Source organism: Lepidochelys kempii, chromosome 1 (genome assembly GCF_965140265.1).
Source record: "Lepidochelys kempii isolate rLepKem1 chromosome 1, rLepKem1.hap2, whole genome shotgun sequence".
In the NCBI taxonomy this organism is placed as follows: Eukaryota; Metazoa; Chordata; order Testudines; family Cheloniidae; genus Lepidochelys; species Lepidochelys kempii.
This window is the reverse complement of record NC_133256.1, coordinates 225,685,150-225,708,955: the sequence shown is the minus strand read 5'-3', so window position 1 is coordinate 225,708,955 and position 23,806 is coordinate 225,685,150. Positions and strand designations below refer to the sequence as shown.

General features: G+C 37.0%; 1 protein-coding gene across 3 annotated transcripts in view; it reads right to left on the bottom strand.

The window, feature by feature from the left end:
- SMC1B (structural maintenance of chromosomes 1B) overlaps positions 1-23,806 on the bottom strand; it is a 64,053-nt gene that overhangs the window by 29,465 nt on the left and 10,782 nt on the right. For all 3 annotated transcript variants that reach the window (XM_073315998.1, XM_073316012.1, XM_073316005.1), the window contains exons 3-16: positions 23,485-23,597; positions 18,928-19,131; positions 17,694-17,932; positions 16,959-17,217; positions 15,961-16,101; positions 12,921-13,003; positions 11,395-11,602; positions 10,395-10,580; positions 7,299-7,478; positions 6,188-6,334; positions 5,171-5,308; positions 4,202-4,318; positions 2,275-2,381; positions 662-803 (exon numbers count right to left, since the gene is read on the bottom strand). In XM_073315998.1, the coding sequence (XP_073172099.1) occupies positions 662-803; positions 2,275-2,381; positions 4,202-4,318; positions 5,171-5,308; positions 6,188-6,334; positions 7,299-7,478; positions 10,395-10,580; positions 11,395-11,602; positions 12,921-13,003; positions 15,961-16,101; positions 16,959-17,217; positions 17,694-17,932; positions 18,928-19,131; positions 23,485-23,597 (2,264 nt within the window). The remainder of the gene's footprint in view (positions 1-661; positions 804-2,274; positions 2,382-4,201; positions 4,319-5,170; positions 5,309-6,187; positions 6,335-7,298; positions 7,479-10,394; positions 10,581-11,394; positions 11,603-12,920; positions 13,004-15,960; positions 16,102-16,958; positions 17,218-17,693; positions 17,933-18,927; positions 19,132-23,484; positions 23,598-23,806) is intronic.

Sequence of the window (23,806 nt, the reverse complement as noted above, 5' to 3'; positions counted from 1 at the left end):
ACACTGCAACATCACTTTCCTTTTCACTGCTTCGCATGGATAGACAATTTATCAATATAAAGGGATAAAATAATGCTAATTGCATATGAATGTGTAACTTTTTATTACTGCATATGCTCACGATTTTTTAAGAGTGAATTTTAAGAAAAGCCAAGTACAAAGAAAGTATCTACATGTACAGTCAACTTTAAAAACTACTTCATACAAAAATATGAGGCCATTCTGTATGCTCAGTTATGCTGAAGTTATTTTACGCTGACTATATTTACTACGTGTAAAGTATTTTGAAGATGAAAAGCATGATATAAATGCTTACTAGTTTAGCAGTCACTAGTAAAATTTGCTAAAGAACCTCAACAATGTGCTATTAATATTTTAACTGCATGTTTACCTATATCCATTGATACATACATGTTGCGTGTTCATGCAATTAAAGACATTCCTGTAATGCACATGTACAAGCAGACAGAGTTAAAGTTGCTCTTAATATTTTCTTTTTCCAGTTCATATACCATGTTATTTTAACATATTTGTTTCAAAGTTAAAATGTATACAACTGAATATTCTGAACATTTATAAATAAGTATCAGGTTCACTTAAAATAATGCTTCTCTATATTTTCCCTCTCTCCTGCAATTAGACATTGCTATGTAACAGTTACCTTCTTTAGCCTGACAATCTCAGCCTCATCCTTACGAACTGCCTCCTTCAACATGTGGATCTTGTTCAGCAACTTCTGTAGCTGGCCACGACTGTATTCGAGCTGAATGCTCAATCGTGTCTTCTGGTTTTCAAACTCCAGTCTGGCCAAACATAACGTAACAACATTATTTTTGGCCAACACTCAGAAATCAGTTTAACACTGATTTAAAAGTGTCCATAAAAAAAGACTGCAAAACAAATGTACCCCATTCGTTTTTACTTCAGAATAACTGAATATAAATGCAAAGAGCACACTAAATTTAACATGATAATTTAGACACAGGATGACCATTGCAGAATAAGTATGCAATCCACAAATGAAGTATCTCGCAGATATACTGAAAGTAGTAATAAAAACCCCACTCTCGTTCGTCCTGAGTACATTGATGACTACTTCCACAAAAACATTTTGTCCCATCAGAAACAAAATAACACTAAGTTTAGTGCTTCTCGCTTCTCAGTACAAGGTATGTACTCATGATCGATACAGAAAGCTTCTCCTTTTATTGTTCTGTTATCAGCTTTTTAAAACCACCCTCATTTGAACCAATTCTCTGCGATCTAAAACCAGGATTTAAAATGGAGCATATCCACTATTCTGAAGTTTAAAATCCTGTTCAACTATGAACCTGTACAAGTATTTGAATCTCAGCCACATGCAAGGAAAGTGTTTTGTCCTCAGTAAGTTTCGAGATGACATCACATCAGAATGACCGACTCAACAGATAACCTGGGTGCAGAAAAGGAATTGGACTCTATTACTGGCAATCTGTATTAGAATACAGGCAAAGTTAACAACTCTAAGGTCCATGAATCACTGTCTGCTTGGCTGAGGATACAAAAAATGAACAGTAATCCTTATTTTGAGTTTTCAGTCTATAAGATTGTAAGGGGATGACTTCATATCCAATCCTGAACAGAACACCAGTCTCCAGTGCTTCTGACTCTCCTCTAAGAAAGAAACTTGTCCTTTGTCACTTAAGTATGTGAATGAAATCCCTATTGTTGACGTTATCAATTTGAAAATATCTTGTATGAGGTTCTAATTTTGTCATCGGGTGTTTTTATATGGGAAACATTACGTCCTTACATTTGGTTCTCCTTTGAAATGCATGACCTCGTGTAGTGAGGCAGAGTATTAATCCACTACACCTTGATTAATAGCATTAATGTTTTCACAAATTTAATGATAAAACTATTTCTCTGGGCTGTTTTTAGATTATTCTTCTTGTTTATTGCTATATTATATATATAATACTGTAATAATGTCAAATGTACAGTATTATTAATATATTCTTATCTAACCAGTTTGTTGTGAAACACTACTGTGGACTAATATTGCAGCTGGCATAGTAGCCCCAGACAGACAGTATACCGAAGCTAATTCCCAGTAATAAGCACATTACCACATTGTTAGGGTTGCTAGATAGGTTGTGATGGAGAAAATCTGACATCTTGCAGTAAATCTCTTGGGCTTTGGCAATCCTTCCTACAGTAACTATGCAATTACTAAATTACCGGTATATTCGTTTTGATAAAGCCTACAGCAATTTTCATTTGTTTGAAAAACACCTTTTTCTGTCAGTTTCTTCCTGCTGTTTCACACGTTCTTGCTCAAATACACGAATATTCTCTACCCCAATCTCTTCACAGAAGTCTTGGAATACAGCATCTTCAACCTTTAAACAAACGACCCAAAAAAACTACTTAAACTTTTTTAATTCACGTAAGAGAAACATTTTATAAAAAAAGATGTTTTATATTTTGGGCAAGATTTTAAAGAAGTTTTAGAAACATAATGTATTTTAAAGCTGCTGGGAATTTAGTTGCACTAGGAATTTTCAAAGTGGAGGTGAAGTCCAAATAACCAGACAGTGCGAGTGAACTTCATAGGATGAGGAGAGGAATCCCTACTTCAGCCGTTTGTGCCAGAGCAGGAGCAGTGTTACTCCAGAGACAATTCAAGGTATCAAACTGGAATATCAGCCTCACACTCCTACCCATGGCTCCCACTCTCTATGAAAAAGGAGAAGGCTATGGGGTATGCAGAGCTGCCGATCCTCCAGGCCCATTCCTGCCCCTAAATTCTTCTGCAAAGCTAAGCTCTGTGCCACAGAGGAGAGTGCTTATTCCCTGTTAGAAATCCTATTCCCTTCTCCACATTTATACAGTGGAATCACAGCAGTACAACTACCACAGGTTACTCTTACTGACAAAAAGAGCAAAAAAAAAAACTTTCCCCAGACTAGAAAATGGTTAACCTAAAAATAATAAACAGATAAATGAGTTTGAAGATTTGGAAAATTATGCTTACAAAATTAAAGGGACAATGGGACACATACAAATACAGTGAGTACTCCATTTTGCACTTATCAGAGGAACAAAATTTTAAAAACATGCAGCACAAGCTCATATGGATCTCTGAAAGAAAAATAAAAGCTCTCACAAACAGCTGTAAGTTAAATGTAATGCCAAAAACTACACCATATATAAACACATCAATACTCAGGCTTATTTAACACCATCAATAGATACACTATTCTTAGGAAATTCTTAATCTACATTTTCTTTTGCTATAAAAGCAAGCACTACATTATTTACACAGGAAATGACAACATGCTTGGAAAATGTGCTTTTGGTGAGAACTGTATTTCAACTATCAAGCCCTGTATAGTTGACTCACAGTAACTAAGAAACCTGTTTTTATAAGTAGTGAGATACAAAAAAAGTCAATTAAATTTTTAAAATTGAAAAATAAAAATTCTAAAATAATTTCTATGTGGCATACAAAAATGCTTAATTTTATGGTGTGACAAAGGGTTGAGATGTTCCACAGAGACACTTGTGAGCATTGCAATAATCTCAAATTAATGCAAATAAAACCTTTATATTATACCACCATGAATTTTGATATATAGACTATTTTGATCATGATGGCAAACACTACAGTTAAGGTTGAATTCCAGTTTCTGTTTTAATATTCCTTTAATAAACTAATTCCCTTTGGTTTGAAACCTTCTACATTTTGTCTCAGCTGTGAATATTTTGTTGGAGTCTCAGCAAAATCACTTCAGTGTATTTTTAAAGTTACTTGAACAGAGGAAATTCCCCCCCTCCCATTATTCCAAATAAAACTGTAGTGTTTATGGAAATGAAAAAAGGCCACCTGAAACTTCAAATTAGTTTTGTTTTGTTCTATATTGCTCACTTAGGAAGTACAAAATTCTGGTTTGAATAAAAATGATTCAGAATTTTAAGGTTACGAACTGTTAAAATTTGGATGTTGAAACACACATATTAATTTTTAGGATGACATCACTGGTAGAAGAGTATAGCATGCTGCATGTTCCCTGGAGTGCTTCAGAACATCTAGACTGTAGCTACTGTTCAGACACTAAAGGTTTCATAATTGCATGAGTTCACTCTCAACCCTACAGAGAAGTTGCTGTAAACCATTCGTAACTCCATAATTTGTCATGAACATTATACAATGTGTTACCTCATTCATTTTCTTTTGAAACTCTTCAATTTTCTCTGCTCTTTGTAACAGTCCTTCATTCAGCATAGCATATTGTGATTTAATATTTACTAACTCACTTTCCAGCTTAGATTTTTCCTAATTACAAAGAGGAAGAAGGAAATAAGTATTTATACTGGTTTCTTTAAACAAAATGAATGATATTCTAAATATTAATAGATGCTTCTGACACTATGGCTATTTATCTTGTGTTGAGTTAAGGAGTTACAACTTTTTTTCTGAAATCACTATTATTGATTTAAGTATAATGGCTACAATTCTACAGAACGGAAAGCAAATTACATATTACAAATAAACATACCAGCTAAGACTTATTGAGTCATGCACCTTTTTGCGAGGGCTACTATCGATCAAGTTTAGGTGAGTGTCAAGCAAATTTTTTTTAAAAACAGTAACACCTAAAAGAAAGCCTCGTTGCTTTAATATAGTAATTAATCTTGTTCTCTAATTTTATTAATTCTCTAATCATAACCACTACTTGCTAAATATAATTCCAACAACTACATAAAGAAAATAAATATAAGATCTACTAAGCTTGTGGATGTTGTATTGAGTATTAGCTACAACATTTATTAAGCATAAAAATTATAACCTAAGGGCTTGTCTACATTACCCGCAGGATCGAAGGGCAGCGATCGATCCAGTGGGGGTTGATTTATCGCATTTAATTGAGATGCGATAAATTGACAGCTGAGCGCTCTCCCGTCGACTCCGGAGGTGCAGGCAGAGTTGACGGGGGAGCATCAGCAACTGACGCACTACAGCGAAGACACCGTGGTGAGTAGGTCTAAGTACGTCGACTTCAGCTACGTTATTCATGTAGCTGAAGTTGCATCACTTAAATTGGTCCCGCCCACCACCCCCAGTGTAGACCAGGCCTAAGATCACCAAACCAGAGGAAAAAACAGGTGCTTCGTTATTCTGTACTACCTTGTAGAAATTAGCAAGGTGTTTCTTTTTAATATTCTCTAATTCACTCTGCGAATATTTGAGCCGGGTCTGAGTTCCCTGGCACTGTGCCTGTAACTGTTTCAAGTCAGTCTCCTTACGTTTGATCTTCATTAATTCCTAAAACAGATTTCAAAAACTGTATGAGAAAATATACATAAAAAGTACGTTTTAAAAACAGAAGTCAACTTCATAATACTCTATTCACAGGCCAGAAAATATCTTTATGATCATAATCCGACTTCCATTTAACAGGGTGTTTAATTAGACAAATTTAGCACAGGTAAGCCACATCTACGTGAGCCAGCTGACCACAATCAAGTTAAGTTTTGATGGTGTGGGGCATATTTGAAAATGCTTTTCAAACATTGGTTCACTTTCTAGTGTAAAAGGGCATAAATTGATAAATTACTGCTCTGGCCCTCCCAACAAAATCTATGAAATCAAGTTTTACAGTCACAATTCATGAAAGATTGTTCTCTGTTGCATGCTTACAATTTTATTCTCACTAGTCACTACAGCAATGCCTCAAAAAGCTTCTCTGATGAAAGACACAAAGTGCTCCTACCATACCACAATACTTTCTATAGCAAAACTAGCTCTTAGCAGTTAGGCAATTCTCCATCTACGTAACGCACACTAAGAGAGTAGCTTGGTCTCATCTCCCCAGAAATAGTAAACTATGCACTAGATGGGGGAAACAAAATTACACTGTTAGTGTGGGTTACAGATAAACGAATGGCCCAGCTGCATGCAGTCACACTGCATTCCCTTTTGGAACAAAGGTAACAGGCAGGCAACACTTCTGATCAACAAGCCACTACTAATTCCACTACCCCCATCCTGCATTAAAAATAAAATAATCAGGAATGAAATAAATTAACTTGAAATTAAAAGCTGACAAAAACTGAACAGTTCCTCAGACTGTCTTTCCATTCATAACTTTTATTCCATTTTGCCTTTAGTGTTAAGGTAGAATTGCCTATTTAGTGGACTTACCTTTAGTTCATCAATCAACCTATCCCTTCTTTCTTTCATTTCTTTCATCTCTTTTTCATCCCAGTATCTAGCTTTAAATTTCAAGTCACTTGACCCTCCAGAGATAACTCCAGATTTCAAAAATAAAGTTCCATCAAGAGACACTGTCTGAAAATTAAAGACATTTTCTTTTCTTTAATGAACAATACTAATAATTGTGCATCTGCAATACTTAGTTAGGAATTAGGTTAGAAATTGTGCATCTGCAATACTCTAGCAGCTAATGGACCAAATTCTGAGCAAACAAGTGAACATAACTATATATAAGTAACCTCCATACTTAGTTGGACCATGCCCCCAAACCCTTGCTTACACAGAGTTATACTGAGCAAGCTACAAGAATTGTGTAACTGACACAAGTAGTGTTATTTTGCAGTGAGTAATGTTTTAATATAAATTAGCGTTACAGCATATCAGAAATTAATCCCATGAACTGGAAATGGAACTTTTAATATATTTTATATTTAAAGTGGACTATCATAGCAGGGCTCCCATTCTGCAGACTTTAACAAATCTTCAGAAGGTACATGACAGGGAGCTACCCGCATGTACTATTATGGTGTATAAACGTCAGTGGAGAGGAACTGCAGAATGAAGTAGGGAGACTTTCAACCATATAGTGCAAAACTTCTGTCTGCACCTCCCACACATGCTCACAAAGGAATCCCTCAAGAACATATGAAGGCACTTCTCTGCGAGAAAGCCAATAAAACAGATTTTATGTTTCTCAGCCAAACATTTTAAATATAACAAGCAAAAAGAAAAAAAAGGAGCATTTGAAAAAAAGAGTCAACTGTAGGGAAATATTTCAGCACCCTAATTTAAAACTCTTTTTCTAATTTTTTCCCTCCGAGCTTTCCAGAAAAATTCCACACTGGAAAGAGATGGGTTATGTGAAATTTCAGGGGATTAAGTTCCTTTCTGTGTAAACTGGCGAAAGCAATATGATAGTTTTTAGTTAAGTCATATTTTGTAGAATATTTATAGAACAAAGTTATTTCAAATGGTATTAAACATATCATTGCAATCCACCTGATGAAAACAACATATGAAACAAAATTCAGTTTCTTACTTTCAACCTCACTGGTCCATCAAATGCTATCTGTCTTGCTTCTTTAACAGTTTCACAGACCAGACCATTCCCACATACAAACTGAATCACTTTTTTCAGGGGTGTAAATGGAGTCTGTACAACATCAATCATCATTTTAGATCCTTTTATCTCCCTTAATTTTTCATTGATGGGCTTAATCTAAAAAGCAAAAACAATCTTCTGGAGAACTAGCCGAAATAATGAGATACAAGTACCTTGGTGGGATAGTAAACTGCATGAACAAAGTTAACAACAAACATCCATATTTTCGGTAATACCTGTGCCTTCTGAAGAGACAGAATTTACATTTATTAAAGTAAATAAAAACTGGACAAAACATGCATTAAAGTAACATTAAAAATCTACCCACAATCAAAGATGCTAGGATTTATGTAAAAACATTAGGACTTCGATTCAAAAAAGCATCCATAATCAGGACAGCACTTAAGCATATACATAAGCATGTGCTTAAATCCATCTCTATGGATCAAAACACATAATTGCTTCCCCGAATCAGTGCCTAGAATAGTGATTGCCTATATCAAATTTAAAAGGCAGTAACAGGTTTTCAATTTTAACATGGGAATGATGATTCTGTCATAGTTCTCGTACAGTGATTTTATTTCAATTAAACCCCAATTACTGATGGAAACAATTTAACACACTGCAATCACTAGCATTCTCTCATGTGAGAATCAACACACAAACTTGGGCACCTAAACTTGGGCATCAAAATCACACACAGACATCTAAATAAGTATGGTATGATTTTCAGCTATGCTGAGCACCCACAGCTGCCACTGACATTAATCACACTTAGTCCAGTCTGTCATGCCACTGAGAGACCTAAAGGCTGCAATAACCCTTCCTGCAATACCACGTCTCCTTGGAGTGGAAGAATATGCTTAACAGGGCTCCACTGCCCCGGCATGCATCCACTTGTGAGCCTCCCATATCTCTCTCCTATGCACAAGAATCATATTGGTTCCACTGCTGAATGATTCTCCCATGGCTGCAGAGGCAGGATTTACTTTAATGACCAATTCATCTATTTTCTTGAAGCCAGACTGCAGTTTCCTGCCACACAGATCCTTTAAAGTCTCCATGGAAGAGACATCTTTGTCCTGGACATATGGGAAGACCGACCTAGATGCAGGGGATGTGGTTTAATTAGGCTCCAGCTTTATTAACTTAACTCATCTGGGAGCTATCAAGCAATGTCTCCTGGTCATGATTCCCTTCCCTTTATTATTTCCACATGGTGGGGAGCTGTTGTCAGTCCCCGACCCTTACACAGCTGGTCCCCAGAATGTTGCTGGGACCCCACTGCTCTTCCCTCATGTAGGGATTAAGGGGCTAGGGAAAGGGGTTGTTCTGCTTGTACCAGGCATTAGGAAGCTCATTCCCCGCCTTAGGGGACACTTTCCTTTAAGTCCACTTCCGATTTTGGAATATCAGGAAATGGCCTTCCAATGAAACACGTACCTGTGCTGACACCTTCCATCTGTTAAACGGCCAACAACTTGAATCTTATCTCCTGTCCAACCCCATCAGGTGCCTGAGCTGCTGTGGCAAAGGTGGAAGAAACCACACTGCCCCAGCCAATCTGACAGCAAGGGAAAAATTCTTTCCCTATCCCCAAAGAGGTAACTAATGCAATGCCCATGGCAGACCAAAAACCCAGTCCTACACTAATCCCCATAGTAGGAGCTGCTAATCCTGATCTGACAAGAAACTCAGGCTGGAGGGACAGGGTATATACACATTCCTCCAAGTGCACAGGGGCCAATGGTTTACTTGATCCCTACCAGACTACCCAACTTCTCAGATGATTCCTCCCCAATGCCCGAGAGGAAGGTCCTTAAAAGAGCCACTATCCTTTTTTCCTGTCAGTCCAGGCAAAGACCCCCTGCCTTTGAATTTGAGAGGGTTACATTTTAACAGGCGGTCACAGCAGTCTATCTGGGGTACTTCACCCAAAGACTTAGAAGACTCCTTGACAGCCTAAAAGGTTTTCAGATAGTTTTGGAGAGCACTTGCCTGTTATCTGGCTCTGGCCAGAATTCTTTTATGATATTAAAGAAATACTGGCATCTATGGCACTAGTTACTGCAGGGGGCACAAAATCCTGATTAGAAGAGTGGCCTAATTTGCTGAGTGAGAGGAGAGGCAAAGCAGTAAGGCTCTCAAGATTAGAAGTTGGGTTGAAGTAATTTTTAAACTTTGGCTCAAAAAACAGTACTGATGACCTCAGTGAGGTATGTGAATTTACTTTACAAAAGAACAGGAGGCAGCTAAGGCTAAGTAGCATCAAGTCATGCAGCTGTTGTTCCGTAACAGTTCAAGTTGGAATTCAGTTACCCACTAAAAACACTGCCTGAGTCCTGTGCATTTTACAATGGACCATTAATTGTTGATTCCAGTTTGACTACAAAACAAGCTTTTTGTTAGTATGAAACAGAGTTTCATCTATGAAAATACTACTTTCAGAAGTATAAAATTACTTCTATCTACAGAAGTAATCAGTTTCCAATAGGCTGAATTTATGTTAAAATGTTTTTAGTAAATACAAAAAGGGCTAGAAATGTTTTCTCAAGATACAGAAGAACTTTGTATCTGAGCTCTTTCAGGAGCCAAACTACAACACAAACAGAATTCCATATTGGGACAGAATACTAAACTATGGACAACCTGGGGCACAAGTCTGAATTGCAGGCCTCTATAGCAGTTTTCTCTAAAATGCTACAAGTTTAGGGACAGATCCGTTTTACTATATGGCTTAAGGAATCAGTTTATAAAACCATGATGTAACATATACCGAAGACAGTAAAACCAGTTACACGAGGGAGGCGCAACCAAGGGATAGAATTACAATAAAGGGTCTTAAGTACACAGTGCAGAAAGGGGAAAGGTTTGAGTTTTTATAGCAGTAAGGAACCTTTTGAGGCATATAATGTCTCTACAATAGCTTTATTTGTGCTTAAACACTTACATTTTATATATCCTTATACAACTTAAATTCTACCTTAAGCAATCTTAAAACAACTAATTTGCTGATGAAAAGAAAAAACTTACATCAAGGTAATCCAAAGCAAGAAATGTTTCAGGCTCAGCTCTTTCCTCCTTTAGGAATCGAATGCAATCCCTTGCTATTTTTTCAGTAGCCACAACAATAGCACTCATGTACTTGCCGAAGACTTTGGTAACGGCCAGCTGATATTTTTTATGGATAGGATGACACAAGTCAAGCAGTCTTCCAAACTTAACATAACAAATTGAGAAATGATAAACCTTTCACAGATGAGGAAGCAATTAATAAAGCCATATACATTTCAGGACAAAGTATAGCTTTCTGGGGACAAAAATGGGAGAAGCTTAAGCAATTTGCATCTTGACTGACAGCTCTGAATGTTACTGTATCCTCTAAAAGAAGAATACAACCCATATATATTAGATCTTATACACAAGCCTAAAATAATTGATAACATTTTAGTATCAGTGAAGTAATATACTGTTTAACAGTTTACCATAATGGATAATCTGAAACTGAAGTTCTCTGCAGTTAAAAAAAATTGCATTCCCACTTCTATTAAAATATACACACATATACACTAGCACAACCTTAGGGTAAAATGCTCTCCAGTTCTGTCATCCTACCACACTATAAAACTCTAGCTCAGCCAAAAAATGCCAGTGCCGCTCTTAATTTTGATCATTCTAACTTTTACATAGATACTCCCATTTGAAATTTGTAAAAATAAAGTCATGAATGAATAGCATGCTCATCGATGGCACGATAAACTAATTTTTAACTTTCATAATCTGAAGGTTGGTGTCAGTTCAATCACTCAATTCTTTAAATTCATGAAGATTGAATTTAATAAATTTACTGTTCTTTTGTAGTACATTTGCATTGTCATTCCCATTTACAAGTGTCCCTAGGATACATAAATAGATTGAAAGTTAAAACATATTCAAGATTGCCACAGAAAGCCCCATGCTGCCATATATACTACAACTGCAAATCTCAAATCTAATTATAACCTCAAGAACATAAATAAATCCATCCAATTACCACAGAATCAGGATAAAGTCTTTTGAGACTCTCCAGCATCTCTGCTCTCTTTTGTTGGCGTCTTCCTTCATGGTAGTCAATTCTAGCATTCTGCAGCTCACCAACTATTTTGTTTAGTTCTTCATTTACTTGAGCTATCTGCACCCTTGAATTCTCCATTTCATCAATTAGGACTGTCTCCTGTTGTTTTTTCTCTGCTAACAATTCACTTTAAAGCAAAATAAGGTAAGATGTGAGAAAAATGTATCCCAATTATATTGTCTTAACTTTACATTAATTTTATGAGTAGAGTGTGATTTTATTCCACAGATTGGAGCCTCTGGGCTGAACTCAACATCTTTATATGGGAACAAGATTTTGATGCATGAAAGTCAAATTATGAGATAACCTTAAGAAAGACTTTACTAACAAACAAATTGAACTGCTGCCATTTATAAGATTTGCTATCTATACAATGAATGTAATCTTTTGCTAAAATTAAGTAGTTAACAGAATATTTGTTCAGCTGTTCTAAAAAGACCAGACACTGGACATAAGTGACCGCTACGTTGTAGAAGTTAAACCAAATACTTTTTGGCTATCCTTTATAGGCATGTTTTTCACATAAAAAAAAAAAAGCTTCTATTTATTTTCCTGGGTTATTCACAGATTTTGTCAGCAAGTTACATAGGGATTTAGTCACACAACTCACATGGTTGGAAGCAGTAATATATTTTAAATGTTTCTAAGTTGAGTCCAAAATCTGCTCTCCAGATACATGCACACAGAAGGCATAATTTGACCGTGAATCAATACGATGTACAGTTTTGCAAAATTCACATGATCTGAAAAGTCTATGGCAAAATCATGTCCCACTTTACACACGTGCACAGGGCATAAGGTACACCCCTGCTCACCTGTGCATTGTGGGTCACAACATCCCTTCACTGGGCTGAAGCTCCCCCTTCATGGCCATCCCCCTCAAACTCATCCAAGTACAAGCCAGCACAACTGAGCCAGTGTGCGTGGGGGTGGGGTGCGGGAAAGTAATATGTGACAGGAAAAGGGGTGGTGCAGTTACTCTGCATACTCAAAAACAGGGGCAGGAGGAAGACATGGACCAGGGAACAAATTGTGACTAATTCACAATCTGGCTTCTATTCAGCTTCTATGGCAGCAAAACTACTGAACTGCTTTCTGCCCTTTTATTCAAGCCTTGTGGTAAATCCACAATCTAGTCCATAATGAAGACATAATCCTCATACTTATGGAGGGAGAGGAAGCAATCACAAAAAACAAAAAAAATGTGTAAAGTAACATCTGGGAGGACAGTAGCATCATTCTTAGATGATTCTCCCCTCTGAATCCGATTTCAACACCCAAAATTATTGAAAAATTACAACTAAGGACAAACAACAGGATTTAATGCAAGACAAATACTACCCTGACATTTAAAAATACATCTTAAAAAAGGCAGGTTTTCAACAATTTTTTTTATAATATGAAAAGTGTCTGAATTTTAATTTATTTAAAAAAAAAAAACATACATGCATGACTTAGTATACTCCTCCAACTTCTGAATTCGTTTTTTGTGGTCTTCTATCTGTTCCACAACTTGCTTTATACTTTCCTAAACAACCATAAATATGATACAGTTTACAAAAGTAAACAATTCTAAAGCCAATTTGCTAATACTATATATCACTAAATTTTCAGAGTGGGGCACTGATATTTAGCTATGTGACTAACCTTAACCATGAAATATCCATTGAAGTCAAGACACAGCATATCACTTGCATATTTAGTGGATAGCTATTTCCCATGTGAATAATATACTATATCTACCAAAACTACACTATTGTTTTCAATCCAATTAGTACAGAGATTCTTCAATGTGAATGGATCTTGACACTTTCATAAAAACAACTTGGTAATACCCTTTTAACATTTAGTTCAATACCAAAGTTTAGGATTTAAAACAAATGTAAAAAAGTTTTACAAAATCTGCTACAGACTTGCTTTCTTTGTTTTATAAATACTTAAAATTTTAAAATGAAGTGTCCCTCTCCAGAATTTGAAATTCAACATCACAGCATTGTACTAGTGAATATGAACCAGCAAGTGAAATTACTAGTCTTTTTTCCACTGTCCAAACTGAATAAAGTACAAAAACCTAAACCAAAAGTGTCCAGTATCTTGTGACAGGGAAATTAGATTTCAAATTCCTTCACTTTCATTGATCTGAATATCAATAAAGTAGGTAACAAAATCTTCATTTCTTTATTTTTAAACCATACCATGTTACATCTAGTTGTTTCAAATATTTAAAAACCATGAAGCAGACATCAGCTGTAAAACTATGTCTCTTAAAAAAAGGAGAAAAAAGAAAATGAAAATATGTTCACCCTGTGAAACGCAGTTATGCTGCTCTGATTAACAGCTAAGAAAATGGAGGACAGTTATTCAAACATACCACTGCATTCTATTTATAATGGGTAAGATAATTGTTTCAAACCTTAGAACAATTCAGAGACAGGGAGTTGCATTAGTTCCATTTTATGGTAGTAAATTTTACTGGAATTCTGTTTATGTAAAATTCCAGAAAGAACTCTAGAGTAGTACTATGTACCTTCTTTTCCTCAAATGTTTAAGTGTGGATACGGCCACCTCCAAAATGTTCAAATACGAGTTCATAAGAGACACAGCTTCAGCATCTTTCAATTCCTTTCACTAAGTAAAGGAGACCAATCAGATTTCCAAAAAGTGGGGATAGTGAGAAGAGAGTGCAGTATTTAAAAGCTGTATTACTCTAAAAATAGCTACATATAGGAAACATTTCTACTCACAGAATTGCCTCTGTGTATTCTCATTTGTGGAAGATTAAAAGCAGTACCCTCTCCCCCCTTCCCGGGCAAACACACAGTTGGAAGAGTTCTGATTTAAAAAAATATGACTGTTGAACTGCTCTTCTGAAAAAGATATTTGTGGATGATTAGCAATCCAAGCAACTACTTTGGAAATCTATGCCAAGGAAACAGCATGCACCAAAAAAGCAATGTTAGATATAGCAGAATGAGCCCAACCCTGGAACATGAGCAAACTTGTACGTCCACTGGGAAAGTCCAATTCATTTTCAAGTTTTCTGTATATATATATATATATATGAAGATGCATCTACACCTTCTCTCTAATGTCAAAAGATGAAGACGACCACATACAGCTGACTCTGCACTTCATAGTAGTTGATAAAACCACAAGATTTGCACAGGTAGTTTGAAAAAACAAAAACAAAAAAAACACCCCACCTCAAATCCCAACTGCAGCAACGTTTCCAGGGAAAGGCAAGCCTTTAAAATGGGACTCTGTTCTTTCTGCCTCCAGGTATAAAATGTCACACAGAACGAACCCTGAGCAGGACACTAAACTTCTTCCAAAGTGACAAAACAGCAAGCGCTCTAGTGCAATGCAAGTATTTTATTATCATATGACACTTGTTCTGATCTACCATAAGTCAATGGTACAAGGAACCAGAAATGCTCACTTTTCTGTCTATGCAGTTGGAATAAAATCCACACCCTGGAGCTGAATTCCAAAAGCTGGTAGGAAACCAAAAAAATTGTCCTGATCCCAAGAACAGAAAAATCAGCCACAACAATCTCCAGGTGGCAAAAAGAAAAGGAGTACTTGTGGCACCTTAGAGACTAACCAATTTATTTGAGCATAAGCTTTCGTGAGCTACAGCTCACTTCATCGGATGCATACTGTGGAAAGTGTAGAAGATCTTTTTCTATACACACAAAGCATGAAAAACTACCTCCTCCCACCCCACTCTCCTGCTGGTAATAGCTTATCTAAAGTGATCACTCTCCTTACAATGTGTATGATAATCAAGGTGGGCCATTTTGTGCTGGAAATGGCCCAACTTGATTATCATACACATCGTATGGAGAGTGATCACTTTAGATAAGCTATTACCAGCAGGAGAGTGGGGTGGGAGGAGGTAGTTTTTCATGCTTTGTGTGTATAGAAAAAGATCTTCTACACTTTCCACAGTATGCATCCGATGAAGTGAGCTGTAGCTCACGAAAGCTTATGCTCAAATAAATTGGTTAGTCTCTAAGGTGCCACAAGTACTCCTTTTCTTTTTGCGAATACAGACTAACACGGCTGTTAGCTTTCCACCTGGAGATTTCAGAGTAACTACAACGGAAAAAGGAAAGAGTTGACAAGACACACCATTGATCCTGCAGAGTCCCAACACTAGAGTTATCATGGTAAGAAGGACCTGAGGACAGTCTGTATCTGACTCTCTTAACTGCAGATCTGAATGTTTATACTGTAAGCAGGCTTTCACATCCTAGAAGAGATATGTGAAGTAATTTCTGAAGGACAAAGCGCCAGCCATGTGGCAGTAGGTCTGTCAGAAGAGAAGCAAAAACATATGCACTGTATCAAGGTTGCTGAAGTGTTTTTTGGTAAAGAATGTATTCAGTGCAATTTATAAAATGGCAGGGAAGGACAAGTATTAGACAAAGAGACAGGGTTTCTTTTCCCCAATAAAATTAAATTCCATCTCAGTATATATACCTCAATTTCTTTTTGCTTCCTCTCATCAAGTGTCATCCTTTCTAGATCCGCTTTTTGTTCCCACTGCAGTTTTTCTAGTTGCTGGGTCAATGTCGCTACTTTCTTTCTCGCTAGTTCTTTTAGCTCTTTATACCGATCCAGCTGTACAAACAGTTTCAAATAAAATTACTCCCGCCCTTAAACATAAAGGGAAATTTTCACTACATTATGTGCTTGACTAGCAAATTAACAACCTTATTAAAACTACAGATTGTGAATTATTATCCAGTTATGGAGCCAAGTGTTGGCAATCAGATGCCATGAAAGAAAACTCTAAACTAGACTGTAGGCAAGAAAACAGGAGAATAAAGTTTGAAGTTGTGTTTTAAACAAGTCATTAGGCAAACTAAAGCTTCCATAAACATTTCTGAAAAAAGGAGAGGACCAAAAGTAAAGGAATTATTCTTAAAAATAACAGTTATTTTGATACAATGGGGGAAGCCTCCAAGGAGAAAAATTTGTAGAGGTACACAGAAGGGTTTAAGTTTGGGGCAACCTGATAAATTATGCCTAAGGTTGACAAATCTCTTCACTAATGAGGAGTCGGAACTCCTCCACATTAGTGAAAAGATATGTCAACCCTGGGCATAATTTACAGGGTTGCCCCAAACTACAGGGACAATAGGAAGGAAACTTACCAATTGGGTTCTGCAGAATTTAATGTATAATAAAAAAATAAATGTTTTTAAAAGACTTTCTAGCTCTAATGGTTGCAGAAATAATTTTCTCAATGTGAACTAACTGGAAAATTATGCAGTGATGTCTTCCTGAAACAACTTTATATCAGAACTGTGAACTGATCTTTTCTGTAGCAGTTGGGCTGTAACCACCTCTTTTAAAACAATGGATGAAATCATGGTCCCACTGAAGTCAACGGCAAACTCCCATTAGTTTTAACAGAGCCAGGATTTCACTCAGTCTAGTACTCCCCGCCCCCGCCACAACTCTCCACAACTCACTTGACTTGCTTCCAGCTCAACATCTGCTCTTCTCTGTAACATCTCCTCTTCAACCTTCTTTTCATATGCTCTCCAACTTCTCTCAACATCAGTCAGCTCAGTGTCCAATTCTTTTATGTTTTGCTCTTGTTTAGCAAGGTGTTTCTCATTATCTTTTGAAGATTTCTTAGCCATATCTACTTTCTTGATTTGGTGAGAAGTGTTCTCCTTTGCTTTAATATACTGGGGCCTTTTCTGATTCAATGATGCTTCTAGGGTTCTTTAGGGGGGTAGGGGGGGGAAAAAGATGCATTTTTGTCAACTTTGTGTTTCAGGAAAACCAAGAAATGAAGCCTGGAACAAGATAATAAATAAATAAATAAATACAATTTTAAAAAATCACCTTTTAGGTGGGGACCACATATGAGATGTTTCAGTCCAAAGGTCATATTTTGATACATATAACTGAAAACAGGTTTAAATGTGAAGTACAATGCTATACCGCCCCTACAATGTTGTAGTGAACAGGTAAAATGGTTTTATTGAGAATAGCGACAAATAAAGTGGCTGAAAATTAAGTATTATATATATTTATTCTGTAACACTGTGATTACTATTTTAGAAATCTCCAATTGACTTCAGTGGGGTCAGAATTTCACCCACTCTCTTGATCAGGAAATACACTTTGAAGAATAACTTAGAATGCAGACTAACTCTCAAAATCTCAGTTCAGTCATATCATAGGAAAAAACTTACTTCATTTCTTTTTCCATGTGTTGTTGGTCTCTATTTAATATTCCAAGCACTTTTTTCTTAGCTTTAAATGTGTCTTCAGCAGAAGAAAGGGAGTCTTTCTTGGTATTCACATCCATGTTCTTTTCACCCAATTTATTGTTCAAAAAGTCAATTTTTTTCTCGTTGTGATAAAGTCGGAAAAGTTGCAGCTGTATCCTGTTTTCTTTCAACTCTTCAAGCAGCATCTGGTAACGCTCTGCCTACAAACAGGAAATTTTTATTTGCAGTTTTAAAAAGGATTTTTAATCACTAGCAGTCTTAATCTCAGGTCCAGAGTAAAATGAGTAAAGTACTGATGACTATGATTCCAGAAAAGTGTACCGATCACAAAAAAACCCAAAAAAAACAAAAACAAAAAAAACTACACCTCAGCCATATATAATGCAGTAGTTACTATAAGAATTGCTAGCCCTGCAAAATAAATCATTTATTTAATTAAAAACATATTTATGACCACTGCACCTTGTATACTCAGAAACTACTATATTCAACTCCATTTCCTGTTGAATATTATGAATTCCACCCAATAGTAAGTCATAACTGCCTTTTTTCCCCCTCTCATGCATGCACTCAGGCAACAAACTTCGCAATACAGGGTCACTGAACACTCCAGGGAAAGGAAGAATGTAGACATTTAGCTTGGTTTCAATAAGTTTCACACCTCTGGAACAAAGCTCACTATGACTGAGCAGCAAATTGCAGGATTGGGCCTTCTGAGATCAAGTATTTTTGGATGTAAAGGTTTATTCTTCCATTTTTAAAACATTCTGCCCAGTAAGTGCTACTACTGCATCTGACTGTACAAAAAGGGCAGAAGTACAGAAATGACGTACTACTGATGTATATGGGCAGAAGACACTTAACTATTCATCCTGTCCCACAGGAAAACATAATGTGTTCCTTGCTGATTTTTTTTTTTTGGTTAAATATTTCAGATTATACAAATTAACCATATTATGTGGAAAAGCATTGACTGAAAAACACTTCTTCAAGAACCATCACTTTCCACAGAAAACAAGGAAAATGTATTTATTGTAAAATGTATTAGAATTGCTTGACCCAAGCTCTATGTATTTTTACTAAGGTTCTGATCCTATAAACTCACACTATGCTTACAGAGTTTGCAGGATCAACCACCATGCCGTATGTTTTCTTAAATATGAAAACCTCCTTTTTATGTTATTTTTTGCATTACCTCCTCTTTCTCTAACTTTGCATGCTTGCGTTCTACTGCCACATGTTTTTTCTTGTTATAATTAAACTGCGCATCCCCCTCTGCCTGTTGCATTTTCTTCTTCTTTCTGTCATATTCCTCAGCAAACTCCCATGAATTACTAATTTGTTCAAAAAGCTGGGTTCTTTCCTTGGGCTTCTTCATTGCAATTGACTCTACTGCTCCCTAGAATAGAGTTTCAAAGATGTAGCACTGAGAATCACAGCACTGCAGATCACTGTACTGTACAAAGAGGGAATCTGAACTTGCAGACAATATTGTGCTATTAACTCTCTTAAAATCAAGATATCACTTAAATGATATTTCACTAACGTCAACAGCCTCCCAATCAGAGAGACCTGAAAGTCCACTGAACCTAAACTGGACACAGACACCAAATGAGAAAAAAAACGAAAGTTGTGGAATCATGTAGTACTGGCAGAAAAATCAGAAATTACAATACAAACCTCACTATTCAAGAATATATAATTTACATAATTCATCCAAAAAAATTTCTATACTAAAGATTAAAACTTGGGAAACAAGGACTCCAGTCAGGAAGCGTTATCACTAATACAAAGTGCAGTATTATGTTACATTTATCCCAACACCCATTAGGTTATGGGACTGGAGGAAGCTGAGACGATATTGACAAACTGTGACTGTATAAATCATTGTAGCAACCAGGGTCCTATGGTTGCACCAGTTCTTATACAGAGGAGGTCAACTGGGGAGTCTATGGAAAGGTTGTAGTTTGCTGGTTATAATTATGCTGTCTGTATGTGTGAATCATCTTTGTATTTGAAGTTATGAATATTGGCTATGTATGTGTTTGATTTTAAGTAGCCTCAGTGAAGCATTTGGTCAGCTTCTTGAGAAGGAACTATTCTCAGTAAGTGCCCAATCAAGAAACACTTAACTAACAATGGACTTTGGGAGACACCAATCCACATCTGAGCTTTCCTGGGAATGTTCAAACTAACATGTTTCAGAGTAGCAGCCATGTTAGTCTGTATCCGCAAAAAGAACAGGAGGACTTGTGGCACCTTACAGACTAACAAATTCATTAGAGCATAAGCTTTCGTGGGCGATAGCCCACTTCATCGGATGCATAGAATGGAACATATAGTAAGAAGATTAGATACACAGACAAGGTGGAAGTTGCCATACAAACTGCAAGAGGCTAATTAATTAAGATGAGCTATTATCAGCAGGAGAAAAAAAACTTTATACTGATAATCAAGATGGCCCATTTAGACAGTTGACAAAAAGGTGTGAGGAAACTAACATGTAAACAATGGTGTCAGCCTGCAAAAAGCTAAATCATTCATAGACATGCGACTTCCCCAGGTGGTTAGAGACTCCATCTTGTGGCTGTGATGTTGCACAAGAGAGAATATAAAAGGCCCTGGAAACCCCTCTATTTTGTCTTCAGCCGGCTCAAAAGATACTCTCTCCACCCCAAAGAAATGCCTGAAAGAAAGTGGAACAAAGGACAGTAACTATGGGGGAAGGAGTCTAGTGTGTCAAAGAAGCTTGTTGGAACATCTCGGAGGGTGAGATTTGCCTGCATTTAGTTTCCTACTGTATTAGGCTTTGACTTGCATGTTTCTGTTTTATTTTGCTTGGTAATTTACTTGTTCTGTCTGTTATTATTTAGAACCACTTAAATCCTACTTTTTATACTTAATAAAATCACTTTTTGCTTATTAATTGACCCAGAGCAAGTAATTAATTCCTGGGGGAGCAAACAGCTGTGCATCTCCCTCTATCAGTGTTACAGAGGGCAAACAACTTATGAGTTTACCCTGCGTAAGCTTTATACAGAGTGAAACAGATTTATTTGTGGTTTAGATCCCATTGGGAACTGGGTGTCTGCGTGCTAGCGTCAGGAGCACTTCTTAAGCGGTATTCAGTTAAGTCTGCAGCTTGCGTGGGACATGGTTTTGACCTGGGTCTGTGTTTGTAGCAGACTAGCATGTCTGGCTCAACAAGGCAGGGTTCTGAAGTCCCAAGTTGCCAGGAAAAACAGGCTCAGAGGTAGTCTCAGCACATCAGGTGCCAGTCCCACGGGGATTTCTGTGACCCAACCCGTCACAGAAGCTTTTCAAATGAAAATTTTCTGAGAGAGTTTACATGATGTAGATTCAGTTCCTTCCATATTTTCATAAATTTTTTTAAAGCAGACAAGTTAGTAGAGCTTGAAAATTAAGTACTGTATATATTTATTCTGTAACTGTGATTACTATTTTTGATATGTATTAACTGTATTTAAAGGAAAGCTAAATTAGCAGAAGAGATTTTTAGATATCTAATTAGAAGGAATATAAAACTAAAAATACTTGACTGCCAAATAAAGTATTTCAACAGACTTGTGAGGAAGATTAGGACTAAGATTTCAAATCCTATTATCAACACTGAAAGTAAGTTTCAGTTGTTTTAAGATCATATGCTTTTTTAAAAATTGTTTTGGGGTTAATTTAACATCTGGTTAAACTAAACGGATTGGAGGACTCAGTAACTGATATTATTAACAATGGGATATAGTCTTTCATCTGCTTGTCACCAATTCAAATCCACCATAGTTCCCTAATTACCAAGAGTGCTTACGCACAGATGGTTCCATAGTCTATGTGATTTTACTCTATTTCCCAGTGGATTTACACCTCCAACTCATAAAAACACACTATCACCATTAGCATCCTTACTGGTAGTCTCAGAGAGGCCAAGAACTGAACAGATAAGAAAAATGAACATTCACCTTGGAAGTAGTTCTTCAGAGGACTATTTGGGCTCATTAATAGGCCAATGTGGGGAAGGTGATATTGTGAGGCACCTTCTCCATAAATAAAAGACTTTGGTCTCTAGTGATGTCAAGTAAGCGGCTGTGATCCAGGGATCCCTTGGTACCAACTGGCAGAGTGCACAGGGTTTTACAGGGATCCCCTGGGTTGGATATATGCATAATAGTTCACTGAAGCATGGCATGTGAGTTCTCTACCAAGAGCCAGTAGCCCACTGGTTATCATACTCACTAGAAAATATGTGTACAGATAATATTTAAGGAATTATGTTTTATACTAAAAATTATGCTCTTAAGGTCTTGGAGTTAAAGCAAGTCACCAGGAGGTGACATACCTCAGAAATGTTCCTTTTGGACAGAAGGCAGCAGACATCCGTCTCCTTGTCTGGTCATTTGTGTATTGTTTGCCTCATGATGTATGCCTTTTTTGCATACTGAGCCACAGGCAAAAGAGGTGACTGTGAAATCTACAGAAATTCACAGGATGAAAGAAACTGAAGCAGATGGCCTGCTTACTACTAAAGACAAAAGGACTGTTAGGGTATATCTGGGGATACAAGGAAACACACAGGATCCTTCACTCAGGAGGCAAGCTTACAGCACGGCTGTCTCATGAAAGGAGGGTCACAGACAACCCTGGTTGTAAAACACTGCAAGGATTTTCAATGAGCAATACTCAACAAGATACTCTCATGTCTTATAATTAAGCCTCTACTCTAGAAAGTGTGTTTTGATTTTGTTGTATAAACATAATAATTTGTTTCCAATACTTCTACTTTCTATTATTAGAATCTCTAAGGTTTGTTAAACTTATTTACAGTGAAGTCAAGGATAAGTGCTGTGTGTGTTAAGAGGAGTGGTGATCTGAGGTAGAATTGGTAAGTGGCAGTGCCCTGTTTCTTTGGAAGCAGCAAACCTGGGAATACTGTGAGCACCCAGTGGACTGGGCCTGGACACTCCAGGGAGATGCTCAGAGGGCTTGAGAGTTGGATCATGCCTATCGCCAACCTGCAGAGACACAGTGGGGCTTGTGAGCCCTAGAGAGGAGTTCTTGCATTGTTCATGGCTGATAGAGTTGGGGTGCTGACCCCTAGCAGGCACAGACAAGGCTTCCTTTTGCTTAAGGACAGGTGGTAGCCAGAGGCTTGACAACCCTGGGTACACCAGAAGGCATCACAATGGCACCTTTCAAAAGCAGTAAGTTCACACTTTAAGAAGATTAACACAAACTAGACAGGACAAAGAACTTCAGAAAATATATTTAAAGAAAAACTGTACTTGTCAAAGAGGAACTAGATGTCCTAACAAGATTTTCCATCCACAATATTTATGAGTATTTATAAGTTGAGACAAGAATTATTTTGGCTCGGAAAATAAAGCTGTTAGCCAATTTTAGGTTTTTTGTTTTTTTTTAAAATCCAGAACATGAAGACCTTTTTCAACCTATAAATTGAAGCACAGAAATTACTGGTTTTCCCATGACGAATAATGCTTCCCCCTACCTCCCTTCCACACCCTCTATTGCCCAACACAAACCAAACCCTTGCAATTCCCATTTTATGGCCTAGACTTCTTAGGCTAGGACAAGACTTCTATTCGTGCGGGACTAATTACCTGTTTGGCTGACGACGGAGCAGCATTAGCCATCTAGTCCCATGGACCAAGCATGTTACCTCTACAGCATTCCGAATCTGCACTCAAGCTTTGGGAGGTTACCAAGTTCCTTAAATGCTTACCTGAAAAACCATGCAGTTCCTTGCTTTGACAATTATGCCTATTTTTTCAAGCTCTGCTGTGTAAACAGATCGGCTAACAGCTTTATCATTGAAAAGAAACTCAGAACAACTACCTAATAAAGGAAGAAATAACACAATTTAAGTATCATGTAAACAAATATTTAAACTATTAATTTACGTTGTGCATTTGACACTTTATTTAATCAGTTCACCTGTTCCCCTTTTGTAAATCAAGAATATCTACACTTCTTCTGAGGTCCAGAAGGAGGTGAGTGACAAACCATGTGAAAGTCTCTGGTGAAGATAAGACGGGGGGAGGGAG